This window comes from Hypanus sabinus, chromosome 29, assembly GCF_030144855.1.
Source record: "Hypanus sabinus isolate sHypSab1 chromosome 29, sHypSab1.hap1, whole genome shotgun sequence".
In the NCBI taxonomy this organism is placed as follows: domain Eukaryota; kingdom Metazoa; phylum Chordata; class Chondrichthyes; order Myliobatiformes; family Dasyatidae; genus Hypanus; species Hypanus sabinus.
The window spans coordinates 30,302,760-30,318,348 of record NC_082734.1 but is presented as its reverse complement, the minus strand read 5'-3'; the positions used below and the strand labels follow the sequence as shown (position 1 = coordinate 30,318,348).

General features: G+C 37.9%; 1 protein-coding gene across 3 annotated transcripts in view; it reads right to left on the bottom strand.

Moving 5' to 3' along the window:
* Positions 1-624: 624 nt before the first annotated feature.
* The window catches only part of LOC132383183 (transcription factor MafK-like), a 105,769-nt gene continuing 90,804 nt past the window's right edge, over positions 625-15,589 (bottom strand). For all 3 annotated transcript variants that reach the window (XR_009508563.1, XR_009508564.1, XM_059954068.1), the window contains one exon: positions 625-9,062. Coding sequence is in view for 1 of the 3 variants with exons in the window: in XM_059954068.1 (XP_059810051.1) it covers positions 9,011-9,062 (52 nt within the window). In the remaining 2 variants the exon portion in view is untranslated. The remainder of the gene's footprint in view (positions 9,063-15,589) is intronic.

Genomic DNA, 15,589 nt, shown 5'->3' with positions numbered 1-15,589 from the left:
AGATTGTATTTCTAAGTGAAATACAAATGAATGCCATTTACTTTGGAGCATTAATTTGTACTCGGTCTAATCGCTCTGAAGCAAGTGCATATAATTTTTCAGACTTCTAACACTGCTATGCATATCCACGTGTATGTCATCAGGACCATGAAATACATAAAGTATTTTTGTTTACAACTTCCCACATAGCACTTTTCAGAAAAGTGGCAATATAGATGTTTTCCTCTGGTAACGTTGGTATAGCTTTGAGTAAGTTGTTCTGAAATGTAACTTCTATGCTGTTGCCTACATGCCCATTGTGTACCCATGTGCGCCCGTGATTTTGTTTGTTCTCTCTCTCTCTCCCACCCCCTCTCTCTCTCTTCCTCACCCCTTCTCTCCCTCTGTCCCTCCCCCTTTCTCTCCCCCTCCCCCTCTCTCTCCCTCCTCTCCACTCTCTCTCCTTCCCCTTCTCTCCCTCTGTTCCTTCCCCTTTCCCCTCTCCCTCTCTCTCCTCCTCTCTTTCCTTCCCCTCCCCTCCCTCCTTCCCCCCTCTCCCTCCCCTTTCTCTGCCCATCCCCCTCCCCCTCTCTCTCCCTCCCACTTTCTCTCCCTCTCTCCCTCCCCCTTGCCCTCTCTCCCCCTCCCTCCCTCCACCAGCTTCCCATGTTTCAGGTGTGCCAATCTGCTGTCAATCTCCATTTGGAGCGATGTTGGACCCACCTCCTTCTCAGGACTGCTCCAATCGGGAGTTGGAGATCGCAAGTTCAAAAAATACGGCAGCCAGGTAGTAAGGGGGAAGGAGTTGTGGTTGGTGGTGGTGGCGGCTGTGAATGGCATGGGGCTGTTGGGGAAAAAGTGTACGTTCTGGTAGGAGGGCAGAGGATCTGGAAAAGGAACTGTAACGAAGGTTCGAGTGAGTGTGAATTGATTGAAGGAGGTTGAAGTGAAGTTGAATCTAGATCTGGAAAACGGAAAAGGAAACGATATTGGAATGATTTCAAGTGATGGAGAGAAAAGGTGGGATTTTTGAAAAAAGAAAAGAAGACTTCAGGGTATTGTTTAAATTTGAGCAGGAACAGACTTTACTATCAACCCATTAAATTAACTACAGGGTGAACATTGGGAATAGGGAATATATATTCTGCTTTTACTTTAAGGAGGAGATTGTATGGATGATAAACAATGTGAGAAGGTGTTATGATTGAAGACTGTACTTGGCAAAAAGATAGTGGCTATATTGCCTAATGAAAATAGAGGTATTAGGGGTGTGGTAGTGGGTGTTCCTGTGGAAATTTTGACAGAAGAGGTTAAATCTCATTCCTTGGGATGCATGGTTAAAGAGCTAAAGAGACTGCAAGTAGTCAGAAATGGGGAAAGGATGGATAGTTTATTTCTATTGATAAGTTTTGATGAAGCGCAGCTTCTGGATGAAGTTAGTTTGGGGTATTTTAGTTATAATGTATGAGCTGGTATTCCACCTTCACTTAGATGTTACAAATGCATGTTTGGCAGTACGTCCTGGGAAAGTCAGATGCAGTAAGTGTGGTAGAGAACATATGTATGAAGATGGTGAAAATGTACAGTTTAAATGTTGCGGTGGAGAACCCAAGTTTATGGAGCTTATAGAGGACGTGAAGTGCTTAAGAAGGCAACTGAAGTTCAACAGATTAAAGTACAGCTGGGCATGTCTTATACAGAGGCCTTGCAAAAAGTTAAACCTAATGTTGATAAAAAGAATGGAGAACAGAATGTGAAATCAGAGGCTATATGTTGCCATCATACTTCTCTTACTAAAGATACTTTAGTTGATAAGATGAAGTTTGTGATGTTTATAACAAATATGGTGAATTGTACTGCTCAGACATCCAGTTATACTGAGAAAATTAAAATTATAGTGACAGGTGCTGAAAAGTATCTGGGTATAGCTCGTGTTATGTAGGAAGCTGTAAATGAAGCTCTGATAGGTGGGTATCTGTATTTCAGTCTCCTTGTGAAGGTACATAATGGGATTAAGAATATTGTAGTGGAATGCAGGAACCCTGGTTTCTAATGATCAAGAAGTTTTATTTCTGATTTATCAAATCCACAGATGTTATATGTATTCAGGAAATCTGGTTGTTACCACACTTAAGTTTTTCTTTGTAGAATTATATTGTAATTAGGTGTGATAGGATAGTTGGTAGAGGGGTGGTGTTGCAAGTTTTCCAAGGAAAGGGATAGGATATAGAGTTGCGGATGTCAATGAAGTGTATTGAGGCACTTGTAGTAGAAATATTTGATTCAACAGCTATTAATGTAGTTAATTTTTACAACCTTTGTTGAAAACTTTCTCTTGAACTGTTGGAGATCATATGTTACTCTAGCTCGTTAAGAGTTGTATGGTGTGAGGATTTTAATGTACATCGTTCACTGTGGGGTTGTTTGTGAAATGATAGCAATGGTTTGATTGTAGAAGAATTTTTAGATATGTCCCATTTTGTGTGTCTTAATATGGGAGGGGTATGAGATTTAATGTTCATAATAGTTCTCAAACTGCTATAGATTCAGCTTCAGTTTCAAGCATTCCGGCTGGAATGAGTGATTGGGATGTCAAGCGACATAAAGCATTGGGGAGTGATCATTTTCCTATATTTATAAGCTTGGGTTTGGATTTATATAGGGGATAGGAGGCCACCTTTAGGAGGAATTTTGGTAAAGCAAATTGGGAGAAGTTTAAGGTTTTATGTGATGAGGGTATTCATAGGGCTAATAACATTACAGTATTAATTAAAGAAGATAATACGATTGTTACTGAAATAAAGAAGGTTGAGTTACTGGCTCGGTCATTTGCTGCAATTCATAATCAAGATAATTTAAGTGAAGAGACTAAACAATGTAGAGATAAGGTTTTAAGTGAATACCCTGATGTGTTGGAAACCAGCTGTGGCAATGACAGTATTAGTAATGTAGAGTTTTCTTTGTGTGAATTTAAGAAAGCTGTTAAAAGTACAGGTCAGATGGCTCCGGGAAAGGATGATATATTTTTTGTATGTTTAAACATGTGGCTGACAACTCTCTTTGAGATAATATTAAATTTTTTTGAATCTTATATTTGGATTTTAGGCCATCCTGTCTCCTCATGGAAAATGGCAGAGGGATCCTTCTAGTTATAGGCCAATATCATTAAGGTTCCATTTGTGTAAACTTAATGGAACATAGAGTAATAGAGCACAAATTGTATTTTATTTAAAAAGAGGTGATAAGCATTTTAACAGCAGATTTCGGAAGAGTAGAATGATACTGGATTCAGTTTTGTGTTTGGAAAATGATATTAGGAAAGCACAGGTAAATAAAGAAGTTATGGCAGTAGTTTTTGATATTAAAAAGCATGTATGTTATGGAGGGAAGATCTTTGATTAAATTATGGAAATTAGGAGTGAGAGGAAGGCTATAGAATTGAGTTTTTTTTATTTGGATGATCTATGCATTTAAGGGCAAGTAAGGTATCTTTGGGCCTCTGTGAGATATTCGAACCCCAGATGGCAGTATTTATTGTATAATATTATGATTAACGATATTTTCTCTGAGATGGTAGCACTGGAGTGGGTATATCACTTTTTGTAATGAAGCGTTATGGATTAGAGGTTAAATTGAAACTTAATTGTATATAGGATGCAATTAGTGATTAATAAGGTTGAACAGTGGGCAGATATATGGGTTTTAAGAAATTTCAGTAGCTAAAACACAAGTGATGTGTTTTACAAAGACGATCAATAGACCTGCACTTGATTTGAAATTATATGGTCAAACTCTTGAAGTGTCAGTGGTAAGATTTCTTAGCATGTGGCTGGATAATAAGCTGAGATGGAAGCACCATATCAGTAAAATAATTGATAAATATAAAGGGGCATTAAATATCCTTGTGTGTCTATGTGGGTATTCATGAGGTGCTACACAAATCTCTGTTGACCGTTTATATTTATTTAATTAGATCTGTACTTGATTATGGTTGTGTGATTTTTGGATCAGCTTCATTTTCAAATTTAAAATGTTTGGAAGTGATACAAGCACAGGCTTTAAGACTATGTTGTGGTGTAGTAAGGTTCATCTCCTGTTTCAGCTTTACTGGTTGAAATGGAACAATTATCCTCACAGTTGCAGAGGTTGAAGTCGTTGTTAACATACTGGGTTAACCTGAAGGGTGCAGAGGAATGATCACCCTGTTAAAAGAGTTGGAAGATTTTTGGGAACATCACAAGAAAAGTGTTTTTAGTTTTGGGAGGCTGGATTCTTATCACATTAGGAATATGTGTCTGCTGGACTATGCAATGTGTATCACTGTGGCTTTTTTCAGTATTGGTTTTGTCTAATGACTTCAGTTGATTTTAGGTTGCATGATTTAATGAATTCCAAGGATCCTGATATGCCATAGTCAGATAGCTCATCAATATGTTGAGGAAAAGTATTGTGATACGTTAACATTTTTACTGATGGATCAAAAGATAATTTAACTAGGAATGTTGGTGTGACTGTTTTTGTACCTGAATTACAAGTAACAATAAAGAAACGTCTTACTAACCGTTTATCAGTCTATACAGCAGAATTGGTTACTATCATTTTGGGCTTAGAGTGGATGGAGAAAATTTGTCCTTGCAAAGTTGTAATTTGTCAGATCTTTTTTCGGTTTTGACTAGTCTTAAAACAGGTCATTCTAGCAGCAGGTCAGATTTACTGCTGGAAACTCCTCAAATTTTATTTCATATTCAAAGTATTGGTCTACTTGTCCTCTTCTTGTGGGTTCCTACACATAGAGCTGTTGAGGGGATTGAGCCGGTTGATTGTTTGGCTGAAAAAAAGCTGTTGAAAGTTCAACTGTGGATATAGACCTTCTACTTAGCAAATCACAATCCAGGGGTTGATGGGACTATGAATTAGGGGATTATGGCAAGGCTTGTGTGATAATGGACATAAGGGGAGACACCTTTACAGAAAATAAAACTGTGGGATTGATGAGGGAAGGGGTTAAAACAAGAAGGGAAGGCATTGTATTGACTTGACTTAGAATTGGGCATACTATGCTTAATTATTCCTTGTATCTTGTTGGAAATCCTCACTCTGGGGTGTGTAGGTTTTGACGTCATGATGAAACAGTTGGACACATTCTTTTACAATGTGAAGCATATAAGGTTGAAAGAAAGCAAATGCAGACTGCACTACTAGCTTTGGGGGGTTGAACGTTTTCAGTTTTAAAACTTCACTAAGGTATAGGAGTGATTTTAATTTAATTCACTCTTGTCTTTCATTATTTACAATCTGTAGGGCTTTTGGGGGTTTAGTTTTCATTTGATAAATACCTAGTAGGGGTTTTATTTCCCAACTTTCTACACCACACTTCAGTCCAGTTGATGGCAGTAATGCACCTTTAAGTTGGACTACCAACCACCATTAAAAATTAGAAGTAGTAGTAAGGGGAGAACTGACTGTTAAAGAATTAGGCTAGTTTCCATATTAGTATACTTGTAGTCTCCGTATTCTGACCAGTATTTTTGTATTATGATTTCAACTTTTGGATTACTCCCTTGGATTTGGTTGCCCTGGATCACTTGTGTAAATATGTGTAAGTATATTGTAAATAGGACTGCATGTGTCTGCCTTGTCCTTTTCCTTTCACAAACATTGTACCACACTGAAAGTGGTCTTGTTTTTATGTTGCTCCCCCCAACTCCCCTAGAGAAGAGCCAGCAAGGGGGAATCGTTACATAAATTGGGGGCTTGTCTGGGATACTTCCTGGTAGAGTCAGATTATTTTGTAAAGGATGAGTTGAAATTTTTTTTTGATGATTGATCACGATGTTTGAGTGTTCTCCGGTAATGTTATCATATCCCAGGTGAGGTGTGTTCTCTCCTTCCATTGAAACACTAGTTTGTTATGTTACTTTGTTCTTTGTTTTGTTTGTTTGTATGGACCAGTTTAGTGTGCAGGCATTTTTGATTGATCCTACAGTAGAACAACTAGACAAGTGCTGTAAAGATGACTTTCTAGCATTGGCAGAGCACTTTAATATTCCTGTGGCAAAACAAGACCTGAAAAAGCATGCTGTGTTTGAAGGTCTGATGGAGCGCGGCATTTTTCTGCTTGGTTCGCAGGTACCTGATGGACAGGTACCACAGTTGAGAAGTCTGAGGGGCAAGAGGAAAAGCAGGTGGAGTCTGAGGCTGAGGCCGAAGTCACGTTGTCACCTTGCCTGAGGATGAAGGTTCACTGGCCAGTGGGTGTGATCCTCATTTGAGGATGTGACTGGCGGGACTGCAGCTCACCTCAGAGGAAAAGCGTGGACTGCACACCGAGCTAAAGTGACAGCTGGAGGTTCACAGATGGGAGACAGAGGCCAAAACGGGAACAAACTGCGGCAGCTCGAGTTTGAAGCGATGGGAAATTGCTGCAGCTCCGGTTGTGCGGTCGACTCCTGCTTCCTCACCAGCTGTGAGCACTGACCCAGTGATCCCACAGCCTGGGTTTGATGTGGGTAAGTAGATCAAATTAGTGCCAACTTTTCAGAAGAGTGAGGTGGATTCATACTTCAGTGCTTTTGAGTGCATAGCAGGGTCACTGCAATGGCCTCAGTGTCTGGCCTCTCATTGCAGTGTAAGTTTGTGGGAAAAGCACAAGAGGTATGCTCTGCTCTGTCGCTTCCCAGCAACCTCAATTATGAGTGTTAAAGCTGTGGCATATGAGCTGGTGCCCAAGGCATAGGGGCAGTGCTTTGGGACTTGCAGGAAGATCACAACTCAGACCTATGCTGAGTTTGCAAGGGAGAACGGCCATCTCTTTGATAAATGATGCATGTAAGATAAAGTGACGGACTTTTGGTTCTCTTTGGGAGCTGTTACTTTTGGAGGACTTTAAAAACCGTTTACCTGAGCGTATTGTCCTGAACCTGAATGAACAGAAAGTGCATTCCTTGTCTCAAGCCACTGTGTTAGCAGATGAACTTAGCCTTGCGTACAAGAATGTATTTGGGTCTCACTGTGCAGAAGCTCAGAGCAGTGAGAAAGTGGTCGATGTCACTAAGGCTCGCGATGAGAAGCAGCCTCCTCCTACTTCAACTAATAAAGAGTGCAAGTATTTTTATTGTCACAGGGCAGGTCACTTAATGGCAGACTGCATGAGCCTGAGGTGCAAACAGCAGCGGCAGCCATCGCACCCGTCTCAAGGTGTGGGTCTAATTAAAACTCTCCACAATGCTCTGAGGACTTAAGCTGATGTAGGATCCAATGTGCATGCCTTTCTTATTTCATGCACTAGTTTCTAAGCCTGGTAAGCCATGTGACCAAATCTCAGTGACCGTACTGGCGCAGCAGTCTTTTATCTGCTCTGGCACACTAGATTTTTCTAAGCGCCCACTTTGCGGGTCACATGTCTTAGTGCAGGAAATTGAGATGGGGTGTTTAAAAGTTCCAGTGCACACAATCCGTTTACAGTCAGAGCCAGTGAGAGGGATTGTCACGGTTACCAGCCAGAGGGGTGCAGTTACGCCCTTGGCTCAACCCGAGCTTGCTCCTGCTTTCCCCTCTTGTGTTTCCATCCTGGGTGATGACCTGTGCTCAGTCCTGCAGATCTCAAGGTGCGGTGGATCTCTCCAGCTCCTTTGTGTGTCACCGCTACCTGGCTCAGTCGCAGGGTCTCCGCTAGCGCCAGACTCTGTCCGAAGGAAATTCTATCTAGTAGTGCGATGATTGAGTTGCTGGCCACCCATGAGTAGCTGACAGATCAATGGGTAGATCCTTCCCTTGCTTTCTGTTGGTCTGCAGCGAAGGACAATGATATAGTCAGGGGCAAAAGGAGTGCTTACTTTGAGGAAAATGGAGGATTGCATTGACAGAGTGGGTTCAGCCAAGTTTGTCAGTAAGCTTGACCCGTTGAAAAGATATTGGCAGGTCCCACTAACACCTCATGCCACTGAAATTTCTGTCTTTGATATTCCAGATAATTTCCTTCAGTACTCCAAGTCATTTGGAATGCATAACACACCAACAACACTCCAACTGCTTCTGTCCCTAGTTTTGCGAGGCTGATTTAGATGACCTGGTGGTCTATTCTGATGACTGGCTGTCACACATGGAGACTCTTCACGTGTTTAGGTGAGGCCTCGTTGACCCTTAATTTGGCTAAGTGTGACTCAGGGAAAGCTTCAGTCACCTCTCTGGGCAAAGTTGTTGGACGGGGTCAAGTGCGTTTAGTTGATGCAAAGGTCGAGGCAACACATTCCTTTCCTGCGCCCAATACGAAGTGGCAGCTCTGGCACTTCCTTGGTATGGCTGGTTACTATTGATGTTTCTGCTGGAAATTTCTCCACAATCATGTCCCCTCTTGTTAGCCTGCTGAGCTCTTCCCGTGAGTTTGTGTGGACCCTTGAGTGTCGGGTGTCATTTGAGCGTCTGAATATGCCGTTGTGCCACACACCTGTTCTTACCGCACTTGATTACAACAAACGCTTCAAGCTCAAGGTTGGCACCTGTCCTACAGGTGTGGGTGCAGTGCTGTTGCAGGAGGATGATAACAGTATTGATCACACTGTAAGTTGCTTTTCTCAGAAGTTTGACAAGCACCAAAGTAACTACTCCACCATAGAAAAGGAATGTCTCTCTCTCCTGCTTGCACAACAACACTTGAAAATTTACGTAGTTCCAGCTCTCTCCCAGCAGTATTATACACAGACCACAATCCTATTGCCTTTCTGTCGTGAGCAGAATCAGAACCATCGCCTTATGCGCTGGTCTTTGATTACCCAAAATTGTAATATTGATATTCTTTATTTTAAAAGAAGGAGCAAAAATGTATTGCAGACACACTCAGTCTCGGTCCATGAGTTAGTGTTATTTTTGTTGCTAAATCGAGACAATTTGTTGGGTGGGGTATTATGTGCGTGGGCACTGCCCACGCATGATTTTGTTTCTATTCTCTCTCTCGCCGTCCAGCTTCCCTTGTTTCAGGTGTGCCGAGCTGACCTGAATCTCCATTCAGAGCGCTGCCGGACCCGCCTCCCTGTCAGGACTGCTCCAGTTGGCATTTCAAGAGCACAATTTTAAGAAGCCGGCACCTGAGAAGTAAGGAGGAGAGATTCGTTAAAGAATCACACTAGTTTCTGTATTAACAAACTCGTATTCGTACTCTGACCTGTCTTTTTGTTGTGTGGTTTTCGGCTTTTGGATTATGCCCTTGGATTTGGTTGCCCTGGGTCACTTCTGTAAGTGTACTGCAAATAGAACTGTCTGTGTCCACCTTGAGCTTTTCCAGTCACAACGCACCACACTAGGGGTGGATCTGTTCTTACGTTGGTTCCCCGACAGCCCTATATTAGAGCCAGCAGGAATAACATATGGCCAAGACTGTAGATGGGAAATACATGCTTCCAAAGCAATCCGCACCATAGGATACTCTAAATATAAATGTTTACAGTGAGTTACCACTTTGCATTTTTGAGCAGAATAAAAATGTATGCTTTTTGTTCTGGAAGCATTGCTGTCCTGTGTGCAAGTTCAATGAACCAAATGCATATAACTTTCAGACTTAACTGTCACTGTCATGCACATTTATATATCATCATTAGGACAATAGAATATGTAAAATAAAGTTGTGCATAACACTTTGACACATTTTTCAGGAAAGTGGCAATATATACCTCTTACTCTGGTTATGCTAGGATAGCTTATGTACAGTTTGTTATAAAACTGACTGGCCTACATTTCACATGGAAATAACTGTTTCAAAACCACTTGTGTCACACGATACTGAAAATAAAAATGTTTACTGTAAGTTGCCACTTTGTATTTTTGAACAAAATAGAAATGTATGACTGTGCCAGAGGGGGATAGTAGATGGTCGCCTCAGTGCCTGGAGGCCTGTGACTAGTGGAGTGCCGCAGGGATTGGTGCTGGGCCCAATGTTTTTTGTTATCTGTATCAACAATATGGATGATAATGTGATCAACTGGTATCAGCAAATTTGCAAATGACACTTAGATTGGGGGTGTAGTGGACAGCAAGGAATTTAATACAGACAGGTGGAGGTGTTGAACTTTGGTAGAACCATCTAGGGGAGGTCTGGCACAGTGAAGGTAGGTCCATAATTTGTAGGTGTTGGCGCGTGGCCAAGTGGTTAAGGCATTCGTCTAGTGATCTGAAGGTCGCTAGTTTGAGCCTTGGCTGAGGCTGCATGGATGTCCTTGAGCAAGGCACTTAACCACACATTGCTCTGCGATGACACCGGTGCCAGACTGTATGGATCCTAAAGCCCTTCCATTGGACAACATTGGTGGCTTGGAGAGGAGGGACTTGCAGCTTGGACAACTGCCGGTCTTCCATAAAAACACAATCTTGCCCTGGCTTGCACACTGGAAACTTTCCAAGAAACAAATCCATGGTCTATCGAGACTGACGGAGGCCTACACTACATAATTCATAGAAAGTGACATCAGGGGACGTCACGTGATGACGTAGGATCGAGACGCTGGAACTCAGCCCTCCCATAAAAAAGTTAATAAATTAATGTTTAAGTGAAGAAAAGTCAATCAATACTTTTTTAAGGTTACTCATAAACTACTCTGGATTGTTTTAAGCTATGCCTCATAAACAGAGGATGAAGAAAACAACTTCCGCGAAGACCGCTCAAGTTGGAACAGAATCAAGGCCTACTTCTACCGAAGAACCGCGGACTCAGGTACAACACACCACCAGTGAAACAGAACAGGAGACCGCGGCAGCATCGGCCATTTCTAAAGGAAAGGATCAACGAGAACTGCGCATGCGTAAAGGAACGAGCATGCGCAAACGAGTGCAACCAGAACTACAAAACCCAGCAACGACTGAAATCGACAGTGAAAGTGAGTCTCAGAGAGAGAGACGGACTCTCTGGAAAAATCAGACGAAGATGGAGATGAAGGTTCCTCTGAAAATACAAAAAAGACTTTGAGGCAAATAATGCATAAATTAGAAAAATTAAATGCATTAAAAGTAATTAAAGAAAAAATAACAAAAATGAAGGCTATGTTTGATAAAATGATAAAGAAACAGGAAAAAATGGAAAAGAAAATTACAGATTTGGAAGTCAAAGTGGAAGAAATGGATGGAAGAATGAAGAAGATGGAAGATGATAATGATGCCTGGACATCAGAAAGAAAACAACTCGTGGGAAAAATTGATAAGCTCGAAAATTTTAGTAGACGCAACAATATTAAAATTGTTGGACTTAAAGAAGGTACCGAAGGAGAAGACCCAATAAATTTTTTTCAAAAATGGATTCCTGAAAAATTGGAAATGGAAGAAGAAACTTCAATTGAGATTGAAATGGTGCACAGAGCCTTAAGACCAAGATCTCAAGATGATCAAAATCCGCGATCAATTTTGATAAGATGTTTAAGATACCAGGATAAAGAAAAGATTTTGAAGGCAGCTGCCCAAGGTGCTAAAAGAAGAAAAGGTCCATTGATGATAGCAGAGAAACCAGTTCTTTTTTATCCTGATATAAGTTATAACCTTTTGAAGAGAAAGAAAGAATTCAATCCAGCTAAAAATGTTTTATGGAAAAAAGGTTATAAGTTTTTAATGCGTCACCCAGCAACACTGATAATTTTTTTGGAAGAGGGAAAAAGATTTTTTCCTGATTATCGAGAAGCGGAGGTGTTCGCACAAAAACTCCCATCTCTTTGCTAATTAAACGTAGACACTTTTAAATATAATGGTTAAAGATGAAGACAGAGATAGCGAATGGAACTGATGGACATTTAAGGATGATATAAGGGAGAAAAGTAAAATTTTAGAAATAATAACAGAATAGTATGTTTTTTTTATATATATACTTTTTATGTTGCGGGGGGGCTGGGGAGCTTTGAATCGGTTACTACGGGATTCACGTGTGTAATCATGGCGATTGCCATGACCCGTACAACAGAGGGGGGTAATGTTGTGTTTTTTTTCTTTCACAGCATTAGTAGGGGGGTATTTTGTTTTTTTCTTTATTTTCTATTTTTCTTCTATTCTTTTGCCTGGATGATTGGTGGGGACACACATAGCAACATGGAGACTTCTAAAAAGATTTCCCAGGATACAATGAAAGTTGAAAGATTAGGTATTATTATAGATTGGAGTAACATAATTAAAAATAATGACTAATCTATTGAATTTCTTAAGTTTTAATGTTAATGGGCTTAATGGACCAATAAAAAGAAAAAGAATTTTAACATATATTAAAAAAATGAAAATAGATATAGCTTTCTTACAAGAAACTCATTTAATGGATATAGAACATCAGAAATTAAAAAGAGACTGGGTTGGAAATGTTATCGCAGCTTCATTTAACTCAAAGGCGAGAGGAGTTGCAATTTTGGTTAATAAAAATTTACCAATTAAAATACAAAATGTATTAACTGATTTGGCAGGAAGATATTTAATTATACATTGTCAAATTTTTTCAGAACTATGGACTCTTATGAATATTTATGCACCAAATGAAAATGATGTAAAATTTATATAGGACGTCTTTTTGAATTTGGCTAATGCACATGATAAAATATTAATAGGTGGAGATTTTAATTTTTGTTTAGATCCAGTTTTAGATAGATCAACAAAGGCTATTACAAAATCAAAAGTAGCAAAATTAACTCTATCATTGATGAAAGATTTAAATTTGATTGATATATGGAGAAGAATCAATCCAAAAGAAAGGGATTATTCATTCTGTTCAAATAGACATAGAACATACTCAAGGATAGATTCTTTCCTATTATCAACAAATACTCAAGATAGAGTGAAAAATGTGGAATATAAAGCAAGAATATTGTCTGATCACTCTCCTTTAATAATGACAATGATAATGATAGATAAAGAGGAATCAATTTATAGATGATTTAATTCAATTCTACTAAAAAGTCAAGATTTTTGTGATTTTATGAAAAAGCAGATTCAGTTCTTTTTAGATACAAATTTACATTCAGTTGATGATAAATTTATATTGTGGGAAGCAATGAAAGCATATTTGAGAGGCCAGATAATAAGTTATACTTCTAAAATTAAGAATATATGATAGAAATAGATCAATTGGAAAAAGAGATTATAAAATTAGAAAAAGAATCTCAAAGAAATATGACAGAAGAAAAACAAAGACAACTTATTAACAAGAAGTTAAAATATAATACACTCCAGACATATCAAACAGAAAAAGCAATTATGAGAACTAAACAGAGATATTATGAACTAGGTGAAAGATCACATAAAGTTCTTGCATGGCAGTTAAAAACAGATCAGATTTCCAAAACAATAAATGCAATTCGAACAAAAGTGAATGAAATTACTTATAAGCCTCTAGAAATTAATGAGGCTTTTAAGAATTTTTATTCTGAGTTGTATAAATCAGAAGCAAAGAATGATGATGTTAAGATAGAAGAATTTTTATCACAAATAACTCTTCCAAAATTAAATACAGAAGAACAGAAGGGATTAGGTATGCTTTTTACATTGAAGGAAGTTGAGGAAGCTTTGGGATCACTTCAAAGTAATAAATCTCCAGGAGAAGATGGTTTTCCACCTGAATTTTATAAAAAGTTTAAAGATTTATTAATTCCTCCTTTTATGGAGTTAATATATCAAGCGGAAAGAACGCATAAATTTCCAGAATCTTTTTCAACAGCTATTTTAATAGTATTGCCAAAAAAAGATAGACCTTTTAAAACCAGCATCATATAGACCTATTTCTTTATTAAACACAGATTATAAAATAATAGCAAAAATCTTATCTAATAGATTATCTAAATGCTTACCAAAATTAGTGCATATGGATCAAACAGGATTTATCAAAAATAGACAATCGGCAGATAATGTAACCCGGTTATTTAGTATAATCCATTTAGCGCAAAAGAGGGAGGAAATGAGTGTGGCAGTTGCTTTAGATACAGAAAAAGCATTTGATAGATTGGAATGGGATTTTTTATTTAAGGTATTGGAAAAATATGGATTAGGAACATCATTTATAAAATGGATTAAAACCTTAAATACTAATCCCAAAGCAAAAGTAGTGACAAATGGTCAAATTTCAACACCACTTCAGCTGAAAAGGTCAACTAGGCAAGGTTGTCCATTATCACCTGCTTTATTCATGTTGGCGATAGAACCATTAGCTGAATTAATTAGAATGGACCCAGATATTAAAGGTTTTAGAGTTAATCAGGAAGAATACAAGATTAACTTATTTGCTGATGATGTTCTACTTTATTTAACAGATCCATTACATTCACTACGCAAATTATCTTATAGATTAGAAGAATATAGGAAAATATCGGGTTATAAAATAAATTGGGATAAAAGTGAAATTTTACCTCTTACTAAAGGAGATTATAATCAATGTCAATTAATAACTCAATTTAGATGGCCAGCAAAAGGTATAAAATATTTAGGTATAAGAGTTGATAATGACATAAAAAACTTATACAAATTAAATTATTTACCACTTTTGAAAAAAATTCAGGAAGATCTTGATAAATGGATGGCATTACCAATAACATTAGTAGGTAGAGTAAATACTATAAAAATGAATATATTCCCTAGACTACAATATTTATTTCAATCATTACCAATACAATTACCCCAGAAGTTTTTTCAAGAGTTAAACAAATATGTGAGGAAATTTCTCTGGAAAGGTAAGATGTCAAGAATATCGTTGGAAAAATTGACATGGAAATTTGATCTAGGAGTATTACAACTTCCAAATTTTAAGAATTATTATAAAGTAAATCAACTTAGATTTATTGCATCTTTTTTCGAGAAAGATAAACCGGCATGGGTTAGAATAGAACTAGATAAAATAGGAGAAAACGTACCAGAAGATTTTATATACAAATGGGAATCTAAATGGATACGGGAAAAGAAAGAATCTCCTATATTAAAACATTTGATTGATTTATGGAATAAGATAAATGTTGATGATGAGACAAAAAAATCTTTATTAGCAAAGAGATCTTTAATTCAAAATAGACTTATTCCTTTCACAATGGACAATCAACTTTTATATAATTGGATTCAAAAAGGGATTAGATATATAGGGAATTGTTTTGAAGGAGGTATATTAATGTCATTTGCTCAATTAAAGAATAAATATAAAGTATCAAATTACACTTTATTTTGTTACTTTCAATTAAGAGCTTATTTAAGAGAAAAATTAGGTCAAACAATGTTATTGCTGAAACAATGAAATAGAAATTTTAATTCAAAAAGGAAATATTAAAAAATTTATATCTTGTATGTATAATTTGATTCAAAAACAGGCAATTAAACAAGGAGTCCCTAAGTCACGACAAGAATGGGAAAGTGATTTGAATATTAAAATTGAAGAAACAAATTGGTCAAGACTATGTCATGATAGTATGACAAATACAATAAATGTTCGGTTAAGATTAGTGCAGTATAATTTTCTACATCAATTATATATTACACCACAAAAAATAAATAAATTAAATCCAAACTTATCGGATCAGTGTTTCCGATGTAACCAGGAAACTGGTACTTTTTTACATTCTACATGGTCTTGTTCTAAAATTCAACCTTTTTGGACAAATTTAAGACTTTTACTGGAACAAAT